The sequence below is a fragment of the Apteryx mantelli genome, chromosome 1 (genome assembly GCF_036417845.1).
Source record: "Apteryx mantelli isolate bAptMan1 chromosome 1, bAptMan1.hap1, whole genome shotgun sequence".
Lineage (NCBI taxonomy): Eukaryota > Metazoa > Chordata > Aves > Apterygiformes > Apterygidae > Apteryx > Apteryx mantelli.
Window position 1 is genome coordinate 21,282,082 of NC_089978.1, and position 25,176 is coordinate 21,307,257.

The 25,176-nt window shown below is 39.6% G+C and overlaps 1 protein-coding gene across 2 annotated transcripts in view; it reads right to left on the bottom strand.

Annotated features, from left to right (window-relative positions):
- CRYL1 (crystallin lambda 1) overlaps positions 1-25,176 on the bottom strand; it is a 65,404-nt gene that overhangs the window by 21,839 nt on the left and 18,389 nt on the right. For both annotated transcript variants that reach the window (XM_067290128.1, XM_013962176.2), the window contains 2 exons: positions 7,790-7,951; positions 3,334-3,528 (listed from right to left, as the gene is read on the bottom strand). In XM_067290128.1, the coding sequence (XP_067146229.1) occupies positions 3,334-3,528; positions 7,790-7,951 (357 nt within the window). The remainder of the gene's footprint in view (positions 1-3,333; positions 3,529-7,789; positions 7,952-25,176) is intronic.

A 25,176-nucleotide genomic window follows, 5' to 3' on the forward strand; every position in this document is an offset into this window, starting at 1 on the left:
GGGAACTAAAACACAGTCTGCAAGCTGTTCAGTCTATTCTTGATAAAGCTTTCCAGACAAACATTATTAACACAGCTGTACCTGCATGTATGTGCATGTGTAAAATCACTCCCTTGCTATTACTATAAATATTTTCGAGGTAAGGACCCTGATGAGAACGTTCAAGTTCATTTCTCAAGGTCCTCACAAACAGACAGTTGTTTGCATAAAGGGGCTGATTTAAGATTATTTCAAGTGACTTCACAACACTTATCAAGACTGCCACTATTTTTCTCTCTTGGTTCACATATGGCCCTCATATTCAAAATATCTTTGTTACATGCCAAAGAACTCATACAGTGCAATGCAGATACAGCAGTCCTCTATCAACAATGTAGATTTTTCCAAGCACTCACCATATTAAAAAAAATCAAAGAAAACCTAGAACTGAAATAGGAGCACTGATCAATTTATAACAAATAATTGCACACATATAAAGATACTTGTTCAGACCTTTACAACTAGTAATAATATAAGTGAACTTGAAATTATGTCTTATGGTTCTGTTTCATTGTTCCTTTACAATAGTTAAACGTAATGTACAATCATTAGCATTAAAGTACTAAAGCATTCATAAGTAATTTTGTAAGAATGCTGTGTTCTGCATCCAAGACGACTTAGCTTGCCAAATCTAATACAAGCAATTTACATATCTGACCACAGAAGGATTAGTAATTTGGTCATTTTGGACAAGGATGTTGTATTGCTATGTCTCTACTGCAAACATTCTTTGTTTAGCTTCCACTCCAGAGCTTCTTAGGATAACGAAAGCTCCATTACCAGAAAGAATCATGCAGCTTACTGTAGCAAGGGAAGAAAAACATGCTTAGATTGAGTAAACTTTCAATTTTAGGAGCTTTTCAAAGACTGTGAGTTGGTGAGGCTGATATTTTCAAAACTTTACCCTTCAACCATAAGGATTGAAAAGCGACTTAAAAATCAGAACCAAGAAACATTTTTCCCTACTTTGAAAGTGCAAAACACCAAAAGAACAAGACTTGCATTAAAATAAGTTGGCAGCAGCATAGTGGAAAGATAGAAACTGCCTCAGGCTTGCACCTCTCTCCTATCTACAATGATTCTCCTGCTATCAAAGGCAGCATTTAGCTCAAAGTAGCACAGCCGAAACTATACCTTTGATATGCTGGTATTTATCTAGACTTTTGGAACAGAAATAAGGCCATCAAAGTTGTTAGAGTTTAAATGTGTATTTGCTTGAAATGCAGTAAAATTATACAAGAACAGAACATGAAGAAGAAACAGTTTGGAAATTTAGATGAAGCACAGAGAAAGCAACTTTCATGTCTGTCAGTGCTTCAAGCACTATTTTGTTACTATTCACATAAGAACAGGCCCTCCCCCACCCAAAAAGTGTACATCAAGGGTCATATTAATGGCACAGCCTCCCACAAAAGTCAACACCTTCTTTCTGACAGTAGTCCATAAAGGATTCTTATAATCTTTCCATAAGCGAACAGCAAATACAGAATGATACTTTCAATGATATATACCCTCTCAGCTCCCAGCAGTCTGTAGTCAGAGACTTTGAGAGATGGAGGTTGCTTCTGCATCCATACCTTGATGGAATTCATTTCCGTGTATTTGTCTAATTATCCTCTGAACCCATTCACATTTTTAACATCCAAGGTTTCTATGGCTGTGAGTTCCACAATTTAGTTTATGCCTCTCAGAGACATAAAAGAATCCTACTAGATGTTTGAGGCATTACTTCCCCCGATACTCACACTGACCCAGGATATCATATCAATATACCTACGTATTATCAGACTTACTGGTCCACAGTTTCTCAGCTACCCTTTGAACTCTTTTAAAAGAACTCAGCTGTAAGTGCTGGCTTCTACTCCTGCAGTATTTTGCTAATTGATGCGTAAAAACATGCTTACATCTTTATTTCATCAACTTCATATTTGAGTTTTGGGATTCCTGAATAAATTTCATCTCACCTTCTTATTTTGCTATTATTCATTTTATCTGTTTCTAAAAATCTTTGTTCTTAACATGACTTGTTCTAGTTCAGCTTAAGACAGTTCCTCAGATCAATCCCTCCCTTTTAAGAAAAGGTTACAGTGTAGGAACCTCCTTAAAATCATCTGTAGTGAACATCACAGTTCAGTTAGCTTTTTTTCCTATGGACTTACCTTTCTTTTCACATTCTGTAGTAGTAGTTTTTATGTTTTTAGGAAGTTATTCGCAAAATCTTTTTTGGCCAGTCTTATTATGGTTTCAAAAACAACTTAGAGTTTACTGTCCTTTCTATCCTGTGTATTTCAACATGACCACAGCTTTCTGAAGGGATTCTTTTTACAGTATACTTATTAATTTTATTTTTTTTTAATAACAGAACCCTTTTTAATTTAAAGGTCTCCAGTAGAAGATCAGTTCCTTCCTAACAACATGGCTTTATGTATTCTTATTCACCACCTACTTTATATTGTTGCACAGTGTTGCTAATGGCAGTTAACTGGAGGTAAGCAAAATGAGTTCAGCAACTATGTTTAGGTATTGCTTTGGAATAAGAGCTCCTTTGTTTATGATATGTTAATATTACTTTAGTTTTAAAGTCTTTACCTATTTTTGTGTGCAAATGTTTGTTTTAAACAGCTTGAAAAATCAAAACATTCTCCGTGGCAAAAAAAAAGTTCTCCTCAAACTCTAGTTAATCTCAACAGAATAGCAGTAGACTCATAATTCAGCTCTTCTTGATGAAAGATCAGACTTTGTAGCACAGAACACAGAGCTGTGGGAAAAGCTGAAGTGGCACAAACAGATGATTCTGAGCTAGAAGTCTGAATGGGCAGGAGGAGGAGAAATCTGTCTTTACCTACAAGTATCAAATAACTTTTGAACATAAGAACTTCTACAAGGCAAAAGAGAAATGCATTTAAAATATTATTTTCATAAGCCCTGTAAAGCAGGCCAGCAACATTCAGAAAATAACAGGAAATGAAGAGACAACCTGAAAAAAAATCAGTATTTTGATTTCTGTGCTATTAACATTTTAATTTTGGTTGTCCTGAAAATTACAGTATTCTGAAAAGAAAGTAGGATAAAGGACAGTGTTATCATCATATCACTTTCCTTTTCATAAGCTTTGCTATTTATTACTGTCCAAACTTGTTACTGTTTTAAATTTACTTATTTTATTTTCATGTACATAAGCGACTGTTTAACAAAGAAGACACAATTTTATAGGAAATTTAAATATACAATCTTGTTTCTCACATTTATAAAACTGGCAACGTGCACATAGAAACGGAAAAAAATTATACATACACCCACAAGTCTCCAGGCTTCACTTATCACTGCATACTGGAGCCGATTCAGAACAAACCCCTCAATCTCTTTGTTTAATTTGACAGGAGATTGACCAGCCTTCTTCATCAGAGCATATGTTTTCTCTATAGTTGAAGGATCTGTTTCTGGATGTGGAACAATTTCAACCAACGGCACAAAATAAGGTGGATTTACCTCAAGAGGAAACACAAAAGAAGAATGTTAATTATCAACAGATAAACAGATCCACTTAGTATAAAGCATCTTTGCAATTTTTTATTAGTGTGGGTGTTTTCTAGGGAACACAGTGAGCCTGATCTCTAGGCCCAGAAAGCATTCACCAAACCAGTAAGAGCTGGAGAATTAATTCAAATAAAAAAATAGTTAGTCTTGGATGATTAAATCTATTTCTGTTTAACTCTAGCAAAATTCATCAAGCTACTCTAACGATCAGTGCAGTCCAACAGTACTAGAAGACTTTTTACTGAATATCTGATGTTTTCCCAATATTCAAGCTGTTTGTTTTTGTAAAACATATGGCCATCACATCTCTTTCCAAAGTATTTTCTTTTAGACATTCAGGAAATTTATAACAAAATTATTGCTATACACTGCCTGCAAGATGCAACACTTCAGAGATAAGCTGCTACTAGCCCAAGTCTAATATATGCTAATCCCATTAACAGATATCACATAAAACATACTTCCAAAAAAAGTTACAGAACAGGCTACCTTCAAACACTGTACCCACTGAAAAAAAAAAAAAATTACCTCTCCTGACTCTTCCCCCAAATGTAATTTCTCATCAAGCCAAGACCTTTGTGTGACGTATTTTTGAAGTAATAAACAGCCAACTAAACTTTTTGAACTCTAAAGAGCGTCCCAGAAACAGTCAAAAGTTCTTTAGGTCTTAAGAGTTATGGACAGTACATAATGCACGCTCTTTCCAAAAGTAATAGTCCTTATGCCATATTCTTAATGTCTTAAATGCAGCTCTCGCACTCATTGCCAGGCAGCAGACAGACCTAACATGTCATAACTGACTATCAGAAATAACATCGATGTTCCAAGTATGGCAATTACGCACTGATTCTTTCACCATGCTCAATTAAGAGTGGACCGCTTTTCTTTAACCGTGCTCATGTAAATGCAAATACAGGACTTAGTCACAGCAACGTGCAAGCAGTCTTTCCTCTCTGTCTGCTCTTTCTTTTCAGTATTTGAATGGTACCCTTTACTATAGGAACTGACAGATGCAAGCCTGCTGTCAGGTTATGTCTGCTGGAACTACTCATGTAACACGTTTACTTCATTGCCTTTAAAGTGCCTTGTGTTCCAGCACAACCTTTCTCACACCAGACTCTGGCAGCGCCACCACCAAAGCTGAGAATGGTGTGAGGGACAGTTAGTCGCAAAACTATGCCAGGCGATTCAGTGAGACCCCAAACACTGCAAGCACCAAAGAGTTCTCTGAAGGTTTTTCTAACCTGTCAGGATATCACAGGTTCTCATCAGGAAGAGAACAAGCAAACTGTTGAGAGAGACGAGGCTATTATGAATTTCCTCCAAGATTGCTCTTGACAGTGATCTTACTGAAATATTTTATTTCATGAACTTGGCACAAAGAGTACATGGGTGTGCTAATGAGCAAACTGAGGAGACTTAGGAAGACAATTTTTTAGGAGTGAGATAATGGATGTTGGTAAAAATTAAAAGTGGTAAAAATGCAGATGGAACAGGTTGGGGGAGAAGGGTTTCTAAAAATGAGAAGGGAAATGCAAAGCCTTTCTTAAGGGAGTAGAAGAGCTCACCTTACTCAGCCTAACAAAATGAAAGCTAAGGAAGGATATGACAAAGTAAATACAAACAACAAACTATCAGCAAATATCAAATTAATTTTAATGGACCATTAATATGATTGAAATAGAAATTAGAAGAGAGAAACAATTTCCAATAGGAGTAGTGAAGTTAAAAAAAAATCTAACAGATAGAGCCTAATATATTTTTACGGTGATTTTTTTATGTGGTTTCCTCCACAGCAAGGGACTTTACTCACTGGCACACAGTCTCCTCTAATTCCATTTTCTAGCTGTCTGACCTAGCAGGTTTATACAGTACATGAGAAACAAGCTGCTATGCAGAAGAGCTCTACCAATACACTGCCTGAAACTGCTTGCAGAAAACAGCTATGCCTGTAAGTACACTGCATTTCTATCATACAGCTGCACTACTGGATTTCATTCACTTTTTCCAATTACTGAGCCTATTGCTATGTTAGGCAAAGTGATGAGCTCCTTCTGCCCATTGGGCATTTGATTCCATTTCTCTTCAGCAGACTCACCTGTGCTAGAGGCTTTAAAACTTAGTTTTTCTGACATATCAAATTTCACACTTGTTTTCATATCTTCTTCCTGAGCTGCTTACTTCTTTCAGCCATCCCTCCCCACATCCTACCCGTCTTGTTCAAAATGTTAGTAAGGTCGCAGTTAAAAAAAAAACAAAAAAACCCACACACCCACACCCCAAAAAGCAATAGCTATTGCAAAGCAAGCATGTTTCCTGACACAGCAGATACAGAAGGGCCTCTGGAACAGTACACTGGCTCACAGGTTCACCACTACACTCACCTCTGAGTGAAGCTGAGACTTCTAAGAAAATGGTGTCAATCAGACTGCAAAGCCATTTCAGAGTAATTAGATATTTTAAGGAAAAAAAAATCACTTCATCTCATGGAATACATATACCCTCACAACAGCAACACAGAAAGTTTATGGAGGGACTAGCTACCTTCCCAGATCTGATTAAAAATGCTTTCAGAAGTGGCTCCTATAATGACTGCAGCTCAAACCAAACAGGTCAACAGGTCAACCAGTACGACCAACTTGAGAAAACAGTAAGAATGAGTAATGTAAAATGAAAGACTGATAAACCAGCAAGAATATGAAGTCCACGATCTGGTATGAAATTTTAGTTATGGTCATAGCTACTTGACACAGAAACACAGAAGAGGGGACATCATCTCTTCTTGCACTGCAGAAAGCAATGGCCCTGGAAATAAGTGATAAGGGACTACCAAATTTTAGATGGGAGAAAGGCTAAGCCTAGGCACAGATACGTACTTTGATGCCTAACTTGACTTCTTTTTTTGAATTAAAAGGGGAAGAAAACTAAATTATATGGCAAGAAAACAATCCTTTTGCTCCTCAATCACTTCAAAGCACAAGGAGAGGGGTCAGAAAGGGACTGACCAAACCCTTTGATACTGTGGCATTAGGCTACAGGTAGCTGGAGAGACATAACAGTAAAGTAATGCTGTATTTTGATATTCACACTGCCACTCTTGAGAACGCCCAGGGAACTGGCATTTACTTTACACTCCTAGATCAGTTGGGGGCAAGTCACCCCACCACTGCTGTTTACCTTTCTAGACTGCATACTGTCTTTCTTAAGAAGGTCCTTCTGTGTTGCCTGGGAAATTACCTCCAAGTCATGACCTCTAAAGGATGCCCTGGAGAGATGAAATTCATATACCAAGTTGCAGACAGCAGAGCAGCACCTGCCTCCAGGTACTGCAGACTTTCATGACAACAGCCCTCCTAACTGATCTGTCAAATACTAGACTGACATTAGGTTAGCAAATTCATTAGCTATTGAGTAGTGGAAATCAGAAGCAGTAAGAATCCCAGTGATGAAGACAAAATGCTCTTCGAGGCTGAACAGAGATGTGATAAAGCTTCCTGGCAGCTCCACATAGACCTCTACAGAAACTCACAGACAAGTGCCTGTCAGCATTTTGAGGGTTCTGCTGCCACGTCTAGTCTTGCCATTTATGCATCACTGGCCTGTCCCAGCCCATCACAGAGCATGAAAATTTAGCTTCAAGTACAATTTATTCTGTTTCATCCACCTGCTTTTCCTCTTCAGGTATATAGCTTCTGCATTCAAAGTCTGATGAAACCAGAGCCAAAACCTTCCATCTTTTATCTACATCAACTATCTATCTATTGCATGTGCTGAAATGCACGAGCAACTTGCTGTTTGGGTCCTCACTGATACCCAACAGCAGATGGAAAAGGACACCAGAAAAAAACAATGGATGTCATAAGGGAATGTAGGGAATTTTATAGGTCTGACTCCAAAATACAGAATTCCTGTATTTTGAGAGACATTAGTTTGAGTAACACACAGCTATATAAGCACAATAACTTACATGGAAAGTATCTTGAGCCAGTAGTACAAAAGGTGCACACATCCTCTCAATTTAGTTTATGCTGCTGCACATAGAACAACCAAACTAAAGCATTTCTGAAAAGTTAGGCCTCACACACTACACGATGGCATACAAGCACTTCAAATATCCTTCAGTATCTTTCAGTCTGCAGGAAAGAGCTTGGATTGCAGATTAATTAAATGGCTGTACTATTAATATAAAAGCAAAACATGCCATTGTACTCACAGGATGTGACACAACACATTGCTTAACATGTTTAAGGCCAGTGAACAACTTGGTAGGTAAGAGACAAGAGGTTGAGCTGCTCAGGATAACATTGTCATCAACAATAAGATCTAACTGACCAAAAATCTTCTTTTTCAGTTCTAGGTTCTCTGGAGTGCATTCCTGGAATAAAAACAAAAAACAGTATTAGAAGTCTTCTAGTTTAATAGTATTTATCCATACATTTCAGACTTCACTGATCCTACTTCAATACCTTGGAAATCACAGGAACCATCTATTTTAAATACCTCCATAAATCAGTCTAGATATACCAGTGAGCCATAATACACAAAAATACCTTCCCACGTATAAAGAAAAGGAAAGCACAAGGGTTCCTCTGTAGCAGGAGATGGACCAGCACACACTACAGGAGCTTTAACACACAACAGATGATTCTGCTTTGTATGAAGTATAGACTTTTATTTTATTCATGAATAGAAAGATAACATAGTATGGAGGAATAAGACTTGTTCTCTATTTTACAGAGAACCTCAAATTAGAATGGTCTGTGGGTTTTTTTCAGACAGAATGGAAACGAACAGGAAGGTATTACATCATACCTCAAAAGACAAGCTTACCATCTCCAGAACTAAGGCTGCGAATACCAACTTACAGCTCTGGAACCTGCTCTGAAATATCTGTTGGGGACCCGCAGACTTAAAAAGGTTAAGTATCTTCACTGATTTCAACTTTGAGAAAGATCTCTGAGCCAGAAAGCACGCTATCAAAACTTTCCCCAAAGCTCACGAGCACGTTCAGTGCTGAAGCATGGTGTGAAGTTTAACAAGTATGAGCAGACAGCCACAACCTGCAGTCACTAGAATTTTAGAATTATCCCCAAGAGCCGCCTGAAAGAGAGCACACAGAAGTCCCCCAGTCTGGGAGCAACAAGAACATGGGAGAATAAGTACAGCAGATCCCACAATCAACAGGATAGTCTTCAGTCTCACCAAGAGAAAACAGAGGAAAAAACAGGGTTTTTCACTTCAAAAAACAACCTACCTTCATTCCCCCATTTGTTTTTTTAAAACAATTAGTTGTTATCTGTGTTCTTATTCTTGAAGCAGGCACAATTCAAACAGGACCCCACACTTGCAAAACCTCAGCTTTCCCCTTAAAACACACAGAAAATACCTCTCCATGCTTTTCCAGTCCTAATCTTCTCCCACCTATCAGCATTTTATTTTGTCCTTCCTATTCTGTGAATGAAGGTGGGGAAAAAGGTTATACATTTTATATAATATGAAGTTATCCATTTAATACATGTAACTTCAGACAGACTGTAGCAGGAATGCCCAAGGCTAGAATTTCCATCAGACTGGATATAAATGAGTTAAAAGTAATCTGAAGTCTTCTTAAAACATAAACAGGTTGCATGGAACTGTACTAAAAGTTCCATGATGTAGAAGTGATAAACAGGGTCATTTAAGAGCTCCAGATAGAGCCCAAAGTAACAGAGCTCCTTATCAAAACAAATTGATACTCTGCTCATAATTCCTGGATCCCTGCTTTTGGTTAACTTTAAATAGTTTCTTTTAGTAAAGCCAAAGATGAAGAGAACTTTGCAGATACTTTTCAAACTAATAAAAGAGTTGCACTGAATAGGTTGATTGTGAACCTGAAATTCTAAGCCTCCTCTCACATCAGATGATAATCAAAAAGGCAAACTCAAATCTGCTGGAAATTCAAACCTGTCATGGTTACGTAAGGTTTCTGAAAGGGCCATTTGCTTGCAGTTACTTGTATAGTGTCACAATTGTATTCAGGTTGTTGGACCACTGCAATAAAATTTCTGTCCTCATCAAGCATACAATTATTTTCTCAGAGACACCAATTCCCCTAAGAACAGAGGAGAAATTAAGCTCTAAACAATCTATTAAACAGGAACTTCATTTGCTGTCAATTATGAAGCCTGGAGAGGTCTGAAGCTATTCTATTTACTATGAGGAAAAAAAAAAAAGATCAAACAGTAAGCAGGTAAAATACGGTTTTAAAGCTATCACACAGTCTCTCAAAGAATCAGTGTAACAAGGTTAGAGTATACTTCAATGCATTTTAAGTGATACTGTATATTCCTGTGCCCTTTTTGTAGAGAAGATCACACTTCTCATTTGCAGCAAACAGAACACCCTTATTCAAAGGCTTGAGCACCTGAACAAGGTTGCTACTAATCTGATTTTCAACTTAATTGAACTTTATTAGACATCTTTTGTAACAGCCTGATCAGAACATGACAGTTTGTTAATTCCTGTCCTAGAAAGATTGCATTGTATTAAAGACTGACAAGCAATAGGCATTAAAAAATCTAAACATATGTTCAGGCAACATATAGTAACCACTTGACCAGCCTATGAAGTCTTAAGGAACCCTACAAAGATAAGCACACACTAGACTATCTCCCCAACAGACAACACTGACACTCAAACAAATTGATCAAGGTCTAGTAGCTCCTGGTTAAAAAGTTGCACTCATATGATGCAACCCCTTGAGTGCCAGTACACAGCAAGCCAGGAAGTTTTATCTGTTTAAATCCAGTGGTTCAATGTTTTTGTACATGCTTTTCCACAGTGTCGTGCCTGCCATCTGTGCTCCCACTCATACTCATTTTAATCTAAGTGCAAAACTTCATTTACTTATATTTAAATGCTGGCATGTACACAGATTCTTCCTATCCACTCTTGGGTATGCCAAGGTAGCAACTCACCTGTATCACCTTCTAGGAAACACTCTCCAAAACACTGTTTTGCAAAATACCTTCTCTTTACACTGGCAATTAGAACTGCTGCCAAGGCCATGGATTTATTAGCATCGTGAGTTGAAACAACCAGGTCAACACCTTAAGCAAAGCACTGCAACCACTATGCACACAGTGGTACAGTCCTAACATGGCAGCACAAGCACGACAGCATGAGGTGAAAGCCAAAGATTTAAACTGGACATAGAGAAGATGAAAGATATTAACCATTCAGCAACAAGCAAGCCATCTTTCTATAACAGCATCAAGGAGACCGGCATTAAGCCACCTCAGTAGTGAGTATGGAGCCTTCCAGTGGTCACCAAGCATGAAGAATCACTGAACAACAAAGTTTGAAAGCCATAGCTGTTCAGTGGTGACTTCCCACCTTCTGACTAGGTTCTGGCTGCTGTGTATTCAAAAAGTAACCAAGAAAATATTTCTTCCCTGGGACTGTTCATTGAGTTATGAACCTTTACAACAATTTTTTTTTATTGAATGAAAAAGGAAGGCAGCCCAGGAAAGCATTCAGCAGTGTCTTTTTTGCATTTTGAATGCTTTTACATTCACAGTCCCCTGAAGCAGCACAACCCTCAAGAAGACTTGATAGCAGTTCAGTCATTTAAAAATTCAGATTTAGAAGCCACAAGTGCTAATGTCCACGGTCCTGCTCCATGAACTGACACACCAGCAATCCTTGAAGGGCAGGTGCCTTATAACACGGCAAAATTTGAGTATGTCTGCAGAGGAAGTGAAATTTCAGATAAAGCTCTGCTACAGAATGCTGTAACAAAGCAGGACCAACCCTCAACTTTCGCATAGTTCACAGTCTATGCTCTTCCATCTGTGAAATGCCTCTAAAATCCTCATTCTAGATCATCAGCAACAACACACAGCTGTAAAGACTCCTTTACACAGACAGTAGTCTCTCTGCTGTTTAATCACATATGCTAGGAAAGTCATCTTCAAGGTTGAAGTACCACTTGCTGAAGCACAAGTATAAGCAGGTAGCTCGACCTCCTTGTACCCAGGATCTGATTTGTACTTTTGATAAACAGACCCAGAGGAGCAAACATAATATGCATCACACCTTGGGAACACTAATCTAGGGACCTAATGCCCACTGTGCGGAACATGCAAGAGAGCAACAATCAACTCTAAGCGTAGGCTGCCTGAGGGTTAGCACCCCTAGACAGCAAGATGTAAAGGATGAAAATCCAAGAAAGAACTTGGTTTCTCAAGGCTAAGAGGTGTACAGACAGCACCTCAAAAACAGGGGGAAGGAAAAGAGGAAGAGTACGGAATAGCTGTGAGTGCAGGCAAACTCAACACTTGTGGGGCCGCAGCACTGGTAACAGGTACTGATGGGCTGGAAGGTCAACCGAAAGGACAGTAAAGAGAAGACAGTGATGCAGTCAAATCACAAGAAGTCTAGTAGGTAGAGGAACACTCAGCCTTGCTCCTACAGATGTGATGCAGATCACAGAATCTCCGAGGTTGCAAGGGACTTCTGGAAACCATCTAGTCCAACCTCAAAGCAGGGTCAGCTAGAGCAGGTAACTCAGGACCTCATCCAGTTGGGTTTTGAATATCTCCAGGAAGGAGACTCCACAATCTCTCTGGGCAACCTATTTCAGTGTTTGTCCACTCTCACAGTGAGTATTTCTTTTCTTATGCTCAGATGGAATTTCCTGTGTTTCAATTTGTGCCCATTTCCTCTTGTCCTGTCACTTGGCACCACTGAGAAGAGTCTGACTCTGTCTTCTTTCCTCCCCTCTCCCCCCATCAGGTATCTATACACACTGGTAAGATCTCCCCCATAACCTTCTCTTCTCTAGGCTAAACAAGCACTCTCAGCCTCTCCTTGTATGTCAGATGCCCCAATCCCTTAATCATCTTTGTGGCCCTCAGCTGGATTCGCTCCAGTACATCCACGTCTCTCTTGCACTCGGGAGCCCAGAACTGGACCACAGATGTGGTCTCACCAGTGCAGAATAGAGGTGAATAATCACCTTTCTTGACTTGTTGGTGACACCCCTCCTAATGCAGCCCAGAATGCTGTCAGCTTTCTTTGACACAAGGGGACACGGTTGGTTCAACTTGTTGCCCACCAGAACCTCCAGGTTCTTTTCTGCAAAGCTGCTTTCCAGCTTGCCAGCCCCCAGCACATACTGTTACATGGAGTTATTCTTCCCCAAGTGCAGGACTTGGCATTTCCCTTTGTTGAACTTCATGAGGTTCCTGTTTGCCCATTTCTCCAGCCTGTCAAGGTCCCTCTGAATAGCAGCACAACCCTCTGGTGTATCAACCACTCCTCCCAGTTTTGTACTGTCTGCAAACTTGCTGAGGGTGCACTCTATCTCATCACCTCACTGTCCACTAATCTAGCCTGTACTTCATTGCTTTGTCTACTGGGTGCTCTAGGAGACAGTATCAAAAGCCTTACTAGAATCAAGGTAAACAGCATCCACTGACCCAGTCACCTTATCACAGAAGGCTATGTGGTTGGTCAGTCATGATTTCCCCTTCTTAAATTCATACTGACTACTCCCAAATACCTTCTTGTCCCTTACATGTTTTGAAATGATTTCCAGGATTATTTGCTCCATCATCTCCCCAGGGATCAAGGTGAGGCTGATCGGCCTGCAGTTCCCTGGATCCTCCTTCAAGATAAAAGTGACATTTGTTTTCTTCCAGTTATCAGAAACCTCTCCTGATTGCCATGACCTTTCAAAGATAATTGAGAGTGATTCTGCAAAGACATCAGCCAGCTGCCTTGTGGGTGCATCCTGTTCAGGTCCCATAGACCTGTGCATGTCTAGTCTGTTTATGTGTTCCCTAACCTGATCTTCCTCTACCAAGAGCGAGTCCTCCTTGCTCCAGCCTTATCTCCTGATTACATAGTTTGGAGATTCCTGAACGCTGGTCTTCCCAGCAAGGACCAAGATGAAGAAAGCATCAAGTAGCCTTAGCTTCTTCTGTGTCCTTCATCACCAGATCCCCTGACCCATACAGAATCAGGCCCACGTTATCCCAGGTCTTCCTTTTGCTGCTCTTCTACTTGCAGAAGTCTTTCCTGTTGCCTTTCATATATCTCTCACCATACTCAATTCCAGATGGGCTTTCGCTTTCCTAACCCCATCCCTGTGTACTTGGACAGTGTCTCTGTATTCCAGGTCACCTGTCCCTGCTTCCACCTCTTGTCCATTTGCTTGTTATGTTTGATTTTTGTCAGAAGCTCCTTGTTCATTCATGCAGGCCTCCTACCACCTTTGCTTGACCTCCTGCCCTTAGGACAGACTAATCTGGAGCTTTGGGGGTGATCAGGGAGGGGGGAAAACTGACCAGCTCTCCTGGACCCTCCTCTCCAGGGCCATAGCCCATAGGATTCTTCTAAGCAGATCCCCGAACCAGCAAAAGTCTGCTCTCCTGAAGTCTAGGTTTGTGATTCAGCTTAATGTCTCGCTCCCAACTTACAGGATCCTGAACTCCACCATCTCACAGTTGCTGCAGTCAAGGCTCCCCGTAACTTTCACAGCCCCAACCAGTTCTTCCTTGTTTGCAAGCATCATGTCCAGCAAAGCATCTCCCCTCATTGGTTCCTTATCACTTACATCGGGAAGTTATCATCAATACACTCCAAAAACCTCCCAATTTGCTTATGCTCTGCTGCTTTGGTGCCTCTCCAGCAAATATTAGGGTGCTTAAAGTACCCCAAGAGCACCAGGGGCCTGTGTATGTGAGGTGTCTTCCAGTTGTCTGGACAAATTCTTGATGAGGCAGTCTGTAGCAGATACCGACATTACGACCCATGTTGGTCCACCCACCAATCCTGATCCATAAGCTCTCAACTGGCTCATCATTAATACCTGGCAGAGCTCCATGCATTCTAGCTCACAGCATGCAATGAACATCCTCAGCAGGTACTCCCCTCCTGCATTTATCTTGCACCCAGAGCTTACCATTTAACCCCCACAAGGTATACTTCACTGCCATACTGTAGCTGTTACAGCAAGAGTGCCCTGTAGCCTTGCTGTAACCATATCACTGATGTAGAAAATTAATTTTAACAGTTCTGTGCATTCCCTGTTCCCACTAAATTCAATAGAACTTCAAGTAGCAGGTACACTGTTCAGAAATCATAACTGCTTTAATTTCTACAAGTATGCTCTTCATCTCACGCAGTCAAGTGAGGATCTCCAAACATGCCACAAACCCTGGCACTCTTGAATTTATACACAAATACTTTACAGTATATTAAGTGGTTTTTCAGTGCTGTGGTTTAGCTGTCAATTTTGAGGCACTTCTATAGAACACTTTCCAGAGTCAAGTGACAGCAAACCTCTCATACATGCAAATGCAGCAGCAACTTTCAGAGCACAGACCTATCCCACAAGCTGGATCTAGACTGTCACCACTCCTGGGACAGGAACCACATTAGGTCTGGCTTGTCACAAGAATATGAAGATCTTCACAAAGGATTAAAAAACAGAAAGATTTCTGCATCCCAGAAAGCTTCTCTTCTGAGGAGCATGATTTCTAATCAATTTATATAAATACTTCTATGACCTTCTATAACTATAATCTACTAAAAAAAGAACACAGAAGAGACTTCAGGCATAACTGCTTTATTTTCAGTCTATCAAATCACTTTAGAAAGCCATAATTTTAAAACAAAGCCTGATTAGTATAAATCTACATAAAGCAGGGACCTGTGGATTTTAAACAGCATTCAGTTTAGCTGTATAAGACATTAAAAATATCTAAAAAAGATTTGGAAATTCAGTTACATGAAACATTTCAAAGGACTATTACAATAGCTAGCAACTGTGAAGTCTAATGTGATTATTCCATACAGTTTTACCACATCTAAATAATAGTAATTAAAAGATTCTTGTAAAAAGCAGTTGACTTTAAAAAGGAAATATGAAAAATAATCTATATGCAAATTAAACTCTGCAATTTAACAGCAGATTCTGTTCCCCCCCCCCAAAATAACACACAAAGCTGAGGTTAATAAAGTTATCAAAGCAAAATTGTATCTGCTCATTCCATTCGTGAACGCATGACCTGCTGTGTTTCTGTCTTTATCACCATTTTATAGAATTCATATTAAACAAGATCAAGTTACATTTTAAGTAAAATAGTGTATAAGAGGGTCGCAACAATAATTAGAATTTCAATGCTAATTATTATTATTATTTCTACTTAGGCTTTTGTATTGACATGCTAGCTTGGGCTTTTCCTGCTGGGTTTAAGTCTCTATTTCTCTCCTGGAAGACTAAAGTTGCATGTTCTATTAGGGAAACAGGAGTTCATCTCTTGTGCATTCTAGACTGCACATCAGTGTGTGATATATTCAGCAGACAAGGGTTACATGCATGAACCTAGTGAGTTATACCACCTGCAATTAAAAATGTGACATTTTGCCTGCAAAGTTTGGTGTTCAGCTAGTAGAAAAAGCAGAGAAAAATGATATTTGTAATATCAGAACAAACTATTACATCAGAGTACTAATTTTGTTTCCAACTTTACTGTTACCATCATAACTTTCTCAACTACGTGCATTTTGCATGTGTTCAATAGGCTTGGTAATTTCATAAAATTTGAAATAATTACACATTTCAAATGCAAATACTTGCCTACAAGTATTCTAGACTTTTCCATTGTGCTCATCTCCCCCCCTTCTGGGGCGGGGGGAGGATGACAAAGTGGCTGTAGATGCCTATTTTGAGATATGTTAAAGATAAATAGTATGTGGATATACCGGTAAACTGTGATGTAAGCAGATGTAAAATTTTAAAGACCTACTTCTTTATCAACAATTTCCACACAAACTCTAAATTTAGAGGTTACAGCTTCTTTCTGCATTTACCTAAGGCACACCTGTTCTAACACACACACGGCTTCTCCCCAAACCAAGTAAAATGAATGCAATGGCTCAGAGACAAAAGTTATTCAGGTTTTCCCTAAGAACATAAGAAATGTCCTCTGGCAATATGTTGTCCCCCAATTTGACAAATTCCTGTATGAACCTGCTGATACTTCCTGCCAACACAACTTCCTGTGGCAGGCAATGCCAGAAGTTCACTGCCCACAAGGTAATGTAGTACTTTCTTTTATTTGCTTTAAAGTGATCTACTAGATTTACTGAGCTTCCTGCTTCCTGTATTGCAGGATGCAGAAAACAAGCCTCATACTCAGTTATCTACCATCTTCCTGATTTTATAACCTGTCATATCTCCCCTGATCTTTCTCCTCTACAAACCAAAAAGCCCCAGCCTTTACAGTCTCTCCTTCTCAGGCCATCGCTTCATCCCTTGATTATTTTAGTCACCCTCTCTGGTCCCCATCTCTGGTCCCACTACTTCCCTGTTGAGATGAGTGCTGCCTGCAGTTCGAGCCTCCGCAAGATGTGGGCACACCAAGGCTTTACACAGCAGGATAATGATACCTTCCTGTTTGTTTCTCACACCTTTCCCAAAGATGACCAACATTTCGCTGGCCTTTTTTTTGGCTGCAAATGTACATTGCATCAGTGATTTCAGAGAACTGTTAAGGACAACTCCATGATTTTCTTCCTAAGTTGTAACTCCCTATTGAGACTTCAGAATCATGTAGGCATAATTCAGATTGTGAAGAAACATAGCTAGGGAAAAACATCTATCTGTGTTACTACTCTTCTACTACCTTTTCTCTGCTCAGTTTCATAAGGTTTTTCAGGATTTCCTCAGATTACCATTGCATTTGGCCACCTTAAAGAACTTAGTGTCACCTGCAACCTTGAGTACGGAGCATGCTATCACTTTTTCCAGATCACCCATGAAAATACTGTCTGAAACTAGTCCCAGCAGCAACCTGTAAAAGCCAGCATTTAAAGGTATACTTGTCTAAGGAAACACAACAGATGAAATAAAACCCCATGATACAGGGCACACTCCATTATATGTTGAACTAAATCACTGCCAAGAGTCAAATCCTTTCCCTGGCATGGAGCAGGAAGGGGGGGGGGGGCAGAAGGAAAGAAGGTCATGGAGTCTTTAAAGAAAAGTTTCCTCCCCCTGTCCTTGTATTTTTGAAATTTACCTCCCAACAGCTCTTTCCATCCCTATCAGAGTTTTGACAGTGACTTTCCAAAACATTTGCCCTTAAAACTGTGGTTGAAAGAAAGTACCAGGAGTGTCTACAACAGTCTGAGATATTAAGAATGGTAAATCGGGAATAATAAGAAAAGCCAGGGATAGTATGGAGCAGAAGGATTACTGCAAGCATCAAGGAAAACCAAAACCACGGGTTTGGGACACAAGGCAGAAACATCAGATGTGCATACAGCTATTACCAAAGGAGTCCCCAGGCCACACATCTTGCAATGTGGTGCCAGCATTTTGATCAGTTAAAATGAGGATTTAAAAATAAAAGAGTACAGACTCTAGAAAGTGACATTATTTTGATGTTAGAACATGATTTGAACTTGAGCCCTGCCCCCCCTCCAGGAGCTAGGATCACAGAGAAGGGGGGAAGGAAGGGAAGTACCTGGCTGTGCACCAGAGCAGGGAGGTGAGATCAAGCGAGATGGACCCTGAAACACCTGGGGGAAATGCAGGAACCCAAACAAGATGGGATAAAGCAAGGCAGCGTGACCAAAGCTCAATAGGTTGCTTACCTTCCCCCCACCCCATCCCACAGCCATTCATTCCCACAGCCCTCAGTACACACCTTCCTCCAAAATGGGATTCCCAGCACATGTTCAAACACCAGATCATTAACAAAATGTTTGTAGACAAAAGACTTTTTAGATGGAAAACAACTCTAGTTAGCCCAAAACGACATGGGCAATCAAGTGTTTATTCCCAACCTGAACAAGACATGGTATCCTGTAAATCAGGTGTTAGAGAACAGGATTAGAACAGCACTTCCTTTAATTAAAAGGCAGACTGGTGATTCTTTAATGAGGGGGCCCAGATTATTGCTGGTTGACATAACTATAAAACAGTAAATAAAACAGAAAGGTATGGTCACAACCTGGGACTTCAGTTAGACTCCCTCAGAGTAAGTTATGCTCTGAAATAAAATACTTACATGGGATTCCTTCTCTGCCCCTATCACATGAGGTTTTTAAGAACAGGTTAAATCATTTTGACAGACAATTGTCTAGGTATGACCAATCCTGCCTTGGGGCTGGGGTTGGGTTAAGTAACCTCTGAAGTCTCTTCCAGCCCGATTTTGGACAACTCTATAGTTGGTAGGCCAACAAAGCTAAAGGTGAATCTTCTAATAAAGGCAGGATCCTCTCATATGCTGTTCTGTCAAGGAGCAGAGGACTACAGTGAGGGGAACCCCTATACAAATTTAATTCTGATTCATAGGGCTTGAAGTTGTTATAATTATATTTTGAACTGGAATTCAAAAAGTGTCTTCTAGCAAATCTACAAGTGACTGGCTTTTAAAATAGTCTTAAATTCATATTCAGAAAAGCTTTAATAGAACTTAATCTCACCGATCTACTGCTACACTTAGTTTGTGGTTTTAATTTGTTAGGTAGCAGTTGTAAAGCATCAGTTAAAACATCGGTATTTTTAGGCTAATCTGCTTAAAAACTGGGGGCTATAATTCCCTTCAAATCTAAAGATTTGACAACTACTCAGGTGTCTTGAATGTATTAGTTCATACCAGTGTGAAATCTGATGCTTGCTAAATCACTAGCTCTTAAGTGAAATCAAAGAGTCTCTACCCACATGATATGGTACAAGTAAATACCACTCCAGTGAGTGGAAATCCAGCATTTAAGACGGAAGCATTTTGTACTTTCCTGTAGTTCAGAAACATACACTGTTAAGGAACTGGAGCAATAAAATATCAAATTACTGCCACTGTACACTGTTCAGAACAAATGACTGCATTACAAATGTTTGTTCAACCTTTACTTAGTATGAAATACAAAACAGGAGCTGGAGAAGCACTGCTTTTCAGAACTATGTTACCCAATTCAGAGTCAAAACTTGCAGATCTGGGGGGGTTGCTGTTGTTTTGTTTTTTAAATACACACAAAAGAAGCTTCATCTAGGGTCAGTATCATGATACGAAGAGATTTGTCTTTTTCCGTGAGGTTCATGTGTCTGACAAAACCTTCAGAAGAAAAACAAGTTGAACAGGCAAGTCTGTAATGGTAGACGATACCAGTGGTTACACACCCAGGATAGATGGGAGTGAATTTTAGAGTGTTAGGAGCGAACGATAAAACTCCACTCATACTAAAAGTCAAATGGGGGTGTACACAATTTTTTTTTTTTCTTGAACACTACTGATCAACTCAGCCCTCCTACCAAATTCTATGCTAGCACTTGACTACACTTTTAAATAGACCTGGCTCAGTTCAGGTGGCACAGGCTGTCTGTCTGACTTAAAGGAAGGGCCTGTCTACAATCATACATTCTCACTATTTAGAAAATGAGTTGTCTTTGGGAACTTGGTTGCCCCAAAAGCACCATGTGTCTTTTTTTTTTTTAAGCTGCCAGTCAGATGAGATTTAGGAAAAAGGAATATAACCAGCTCTAACTGCAAAGCAAGAGACTGGAACCTGGAAAAAAGGTACAATTAGACAATGCAGGAAAAACAACTGATCGGGAAGTTTTGTGGGTGACACTCTAAGAAGTTATGCCACAGCTGGATGCTGGAACAGGAGTTAGTAAGAAGAAAGGCAATTCCGCCTGTCAGGAGGAGGCAACAGCAACCACAACACCACGGGGGTGACCCTGGCAAGCTGCTTCCTGGAACACCATCTCTCAGTTCGACTCAAACACGGTCATTACACTGTACAAAGGGATCACAAGAGTTATTAAAATGACTTTAAAATATTTTACAGCAAGAGTCTTTGAGCTTAGATTGTTTCAACCCTTAAATTTTCCCCAATCCTCTGCAAAGAGGTCAAGGCAGTTAACCCATTTAGAATCAGCTGTCTCAGAAGCTAAAATGCAACTTGTGGTGCCATTAAGTGTTTAAGGTAGATAGGATAAAACCAGGCCTAAGGTTATATTTACCTAGCTGAAAGCAAACAGACCCCTGTTTACTGGCCCAATACTAAGAGCTGACCAGATACTAGTCCAGAAGTAGCTGTGTCACTGCAATATTCACATACTCTGCCCTTCAGCAGCTTTTCAGTTACAGAGGTGCTTCACTGACACAGCCATACAGCTTCCCAGACCAGATCATCTTCCATCTTACTGGCTCTTGGCAGCTGAATTCAGCTTTGCCTGGAGCTACCTACAGTCACCCCCTCATCTGTGGAAGAAAAATGGTTCTTGAAAGCCATCAGGGAAAGTAAAGCAAAAGCTAGTGTCTGGAAACTGTTACCAGAAAAATCTCAGATTTAAAGATAAGTTTCTCTGACAGAAGCCATGAAACACATACTGTCAGGACTCCCAAGTCAATGCTTGTATCCCATTTTGAGGCACTTCCCATCTTTTTCAAAGTTCTTTTTAAGCTGTAACATTGTTTTTCTAAATATGTCCACCAGAGATTAAATGGCTAGCAAGACCCAAAATAGACCAGGCTGAAGACCTATTAGCATTATTACCAGTTTAAAAGAGTTTGCAGGTGAAAGTGGGGGGGATGTCCACCTCTTTCTAAAGGGGGAAAGAAAAAAAAAAAAAAAAAAAAAAAAACCACACTCCGCCACATACACACCCCACATTGTTCTGAGGCTTTTAGGCAGAGTTCCTTTAAAAGGTGAAGGAAAAAAAAGAGAAAAAAAAAGAAACAAGAAAACCCTCAGACGATGAGGATTATATGTTCTCTCTACTAGAGCAATCTAAATTACAAGCTTAATTTTAGCTCCTTGCCAGTCTGCTTTCCCCTGTGCCAGAGCATGACTGATGGGTTCACAGAGAGCACCTCTGATATGTGGCTTCACCGAGCCCTGCTAAGCCTCACAACTCACTGTAAGCACTCGCTGTAAAGCCAGGTCACTCTCTCCCACTTGTTGCCAGAATACACAGTAGCTCAAGTGTCAGAAGTTAGATCTTACCAACAGTTAGCCATATTATCCTCCTCTGAGGGCCAGCAAGCTTTGGAACAATTTACTGACAGAATAATGAAACAAAGCATTTAAAAGAGATGCTTCTACTTTAACAGCAATGTGGTAAGAGGTCATGCAAATGCTGCTCTAATTTCTATTCAGCTTATATTATTTTGTAACTGGAGACACTTCCACCCAAATCTGTTTTTAATAGCAAAAGGAATACCAGTAAGTTTAGTATCTGAGACAACAAAACGACGACAACGGCAAAACCAAAAGTAATCATATATTTACATAGGAAAATTAGGTGCACAGTAGTAAGAAATATTTATCTCAGCTCTAATAATCCTATGACAGGGACATTATAGTACAGAAGTCCCAATTCATTTGTCTCCATGGAGTTTTACACTAATAAAAAAAGATATTTTAAAATTAAAGCTTTTACTGATGGAAAAAGCTTACAGTGCACATTCACCTAAATGCCACAGGTTATGCACTGATTTAAGTGGCGTAGGAAAGTCCCAAGAAGTGAAACAGCACTACTTTCGTCATTTTGTTTTCTGGGTGTAGACTCAGTTGTAGAGCAAAAAACAGATTGATTTCCTTCTGCAGTTGGTGCGAAGCACACCAAATCATCCAGATGAGTTATTTCATAAGAAAGCTCAGGTGATGGAAGATACAAACTAATATGTCAATACCTTGTTTTTAAAGGTTCATGACATTACCGTTCTAAATTTTTTTCTTACTCAGTCTTTCCAATTACTTCATGTATCTTTTTCACTTTGATATCCGCATTAATGCTACTTAAGATACACATTTTAACTTAAAACAAATGGACAAAGTAGTAATGTCCCATGAAAACAGTATAGAAGACAAGGGTCTGGAGATTTGATTCAAGCAGTGCAAATATGAAGGAAGTTTTCAGAGCCTGAATTGGACCTGCTCTACCGAGGCCAAATTTGAAAAGAAGTTAAGATTTAACCAACTGAAATCTAGTGCAAAGAAATGCAGGTCTCATGGAAGTCCTCTGACAAGTTAATCAGTAGGTTACATCATTAAGCAAGAAAATTGAGTCTTCTATATTCAACTACCATTAATGCAAATTATGTTTTACTTAAAATAATAATCAAACCAATACACTTGCACTCATAAGTTACAACTAGACCATTTTGTCCTTCTAGTTTCAGAGCTACACTTGGTCACTTTACCGAAATTTAATATTGTTCATTCAGCCATAAGGTAGCCAATTCATTGCTGAAATAAAAATCCTTATTCTAGGCTCATAGTCTTTTATATCTACTTTTTCTCCTTAAGTACAAATAGTAAAGACTAGCTCAAACAAATTTGTCCATTTACATTGTATATATGGTAACACTTTGTCTGGAGGCAAAATTTGATACTGTGCTTTGAAACTGATGAGCTAGTGAGCACTGCTGAGAAGGTGTCATGCTAAAGGCTTGTTACCCATTGGTACACTGTGTCTACTACATTTAACTTATTTTTTTTTAAATATATAATTCAATTAGCAACAACACGTTAAGAGACATCAGAAGGGCTACGGGAACATAAAATAGTAATGGGAAACTTGAGTTACCCCAGGCAGACTGTTGCTACTGGGGTATTTCAGACACTATCAATGCAACACTGCTGTCTTCAGCTATCTAAAGGGAGCTCACAGAGAAGCCAGATTCTTCTCAGAGGTTCACAGTGGTAGGATGGGAAGCAAGAGTCACCAGTTGCAGGAAGGGAAATTCCAATTCGATATTAGGAGAGTTTTGCAATGAAGTTAATCAAACATTGTAACAAGTTAACCAAAGAGGCTAGAAGTCTTTATCCTACAGGTATTTAAAACTCAATTGGACATGTCCTAAGTAAGCTGATCTAAGCTGGTCCTACTTTGAGCAGTGGGTTGAAACAGATGACATCCAGAGGCCCCTTCCAACATTAATTACTGATTGTGACATTTGCCCAATGCCTGTTTCATAGATCAGCTAGTTAAAAGAGACCATGGGGCGGGGGGGGAAATGCAGCTCCCAATTTAGTCTGAAGTAGCATGCAGGACCTGGTTTAGAAATCTTATAGTTGAAGAGCCACACTAACAGCAACCATAAAATATTAAGACTTAGCATCTCTGTAGGATCAACAAGAGCCAAGAACTTCATTACAGCTATGCTAAGTTTCAAAAAAAAGTAGTCAAATAAAAGTGGGGACACTAATGAGGAGATACACAAGTGGTAGTAAAGGACAAAGCAACACAAAGCAAGCACCTACCAAGCAGTAAGAAGTGCTTGAAAGAGCAGAAGGAACCAAGCAGAACAAAGTGGCTACTAAACCCAAGAAGGCAGCCTTCACAAAGCTGAAGAGGTACCCAGATGAAGATGGCAGTGAAAGATTGTTATTTTGCCAGAATACAATAAAACAAGGTAGAAAACATCCATGACTGCCTACAGGAGGAATAGTCAATAAGTAAATAAATTTAAAAAATCCCTTCTTCTTTCAAAATGCATGGAGATGAGGAACCCAGGGTATGCACTGGGCCAAGAAATGATTAAAGTACACAAGGAATATCTGGAAAACACACAAAACAAATAGTGATTTCTTTGTGACTGTTGAGTTTTCTGCAAGGACTAGAAAGGAGAAACGTATTGATTGAAGCCCTTGCTTTTGAGGCTCCCAGGGTCTGCCTCAAATTGGAAGAAGCTGAAGGAGTCATAGAACAGAGCAGGGGTGCAGGGACAGAAAGAACCAATAACAAGGCCCTGAGACCCGTTTTCACCTCAAGGTTCTAAATTAAATTGGCTGAAATACCCAACACACTGACAGTGATATACAGCTGCTCACTTGAAACCAAACCAAATGTACACATTGCTACCAGAGAGGTGATGAGTGGCAAACGTGATGCAACTTTAAGGGGAGCTTCACGGAAATCTTGACTATGAGCCTGTAAGCCTGATGTCTCTATCAAGCAAGTCAGGAGAAAAGGGTAGCACTGAATGAGTATTAAATAAATGGAGAAGAATCAAAACAGCTTTTTCAAAGGGAAGTTCTGACTCACAAACGTAGTGGAATTCTTTAAAGGAGGCAACAAGCATGGGAATAGGAGTGATCTAGCTGACGCAGTCCATGTGAATTTCCAGAAGTCTTACAACAAAGTCCTTCACTAAAGGCTTTCAAGGAAGTTAACCGGCCGTGTGAGAGATAAGAGGTCCTTTCATGGATAGTAATTGGTAAAGGGATAGTAAACAGAGGTAAGAATAATGGTCAGTTCTTACTCAGTGGAAGATGATGACCAGTGCAGTTTCAGAGATCAGTGCTCTTTGTTATACTCATTCATAATGAACTAAAAGACAGGTGGGCAGTGAGTAGACAGTTAGCTCATAATATTAAGTTAGTGTTTGTCATTACTACCTCAAACATCTGCAGAAGGACTTCACAAGACTGACTAGGCAATAAATTAAACTCAGTAGAAGTAAGTGATAAACTTAAGTGAAAACAGTAAAATGAAATGGCCAGCTCTCATAGTTTGCCACTATAAAAATCTATAGTGCCTTCACATCTTGACTACCATGCGAGGCTCTGCTGTCTCCCATTCTCCCCCCA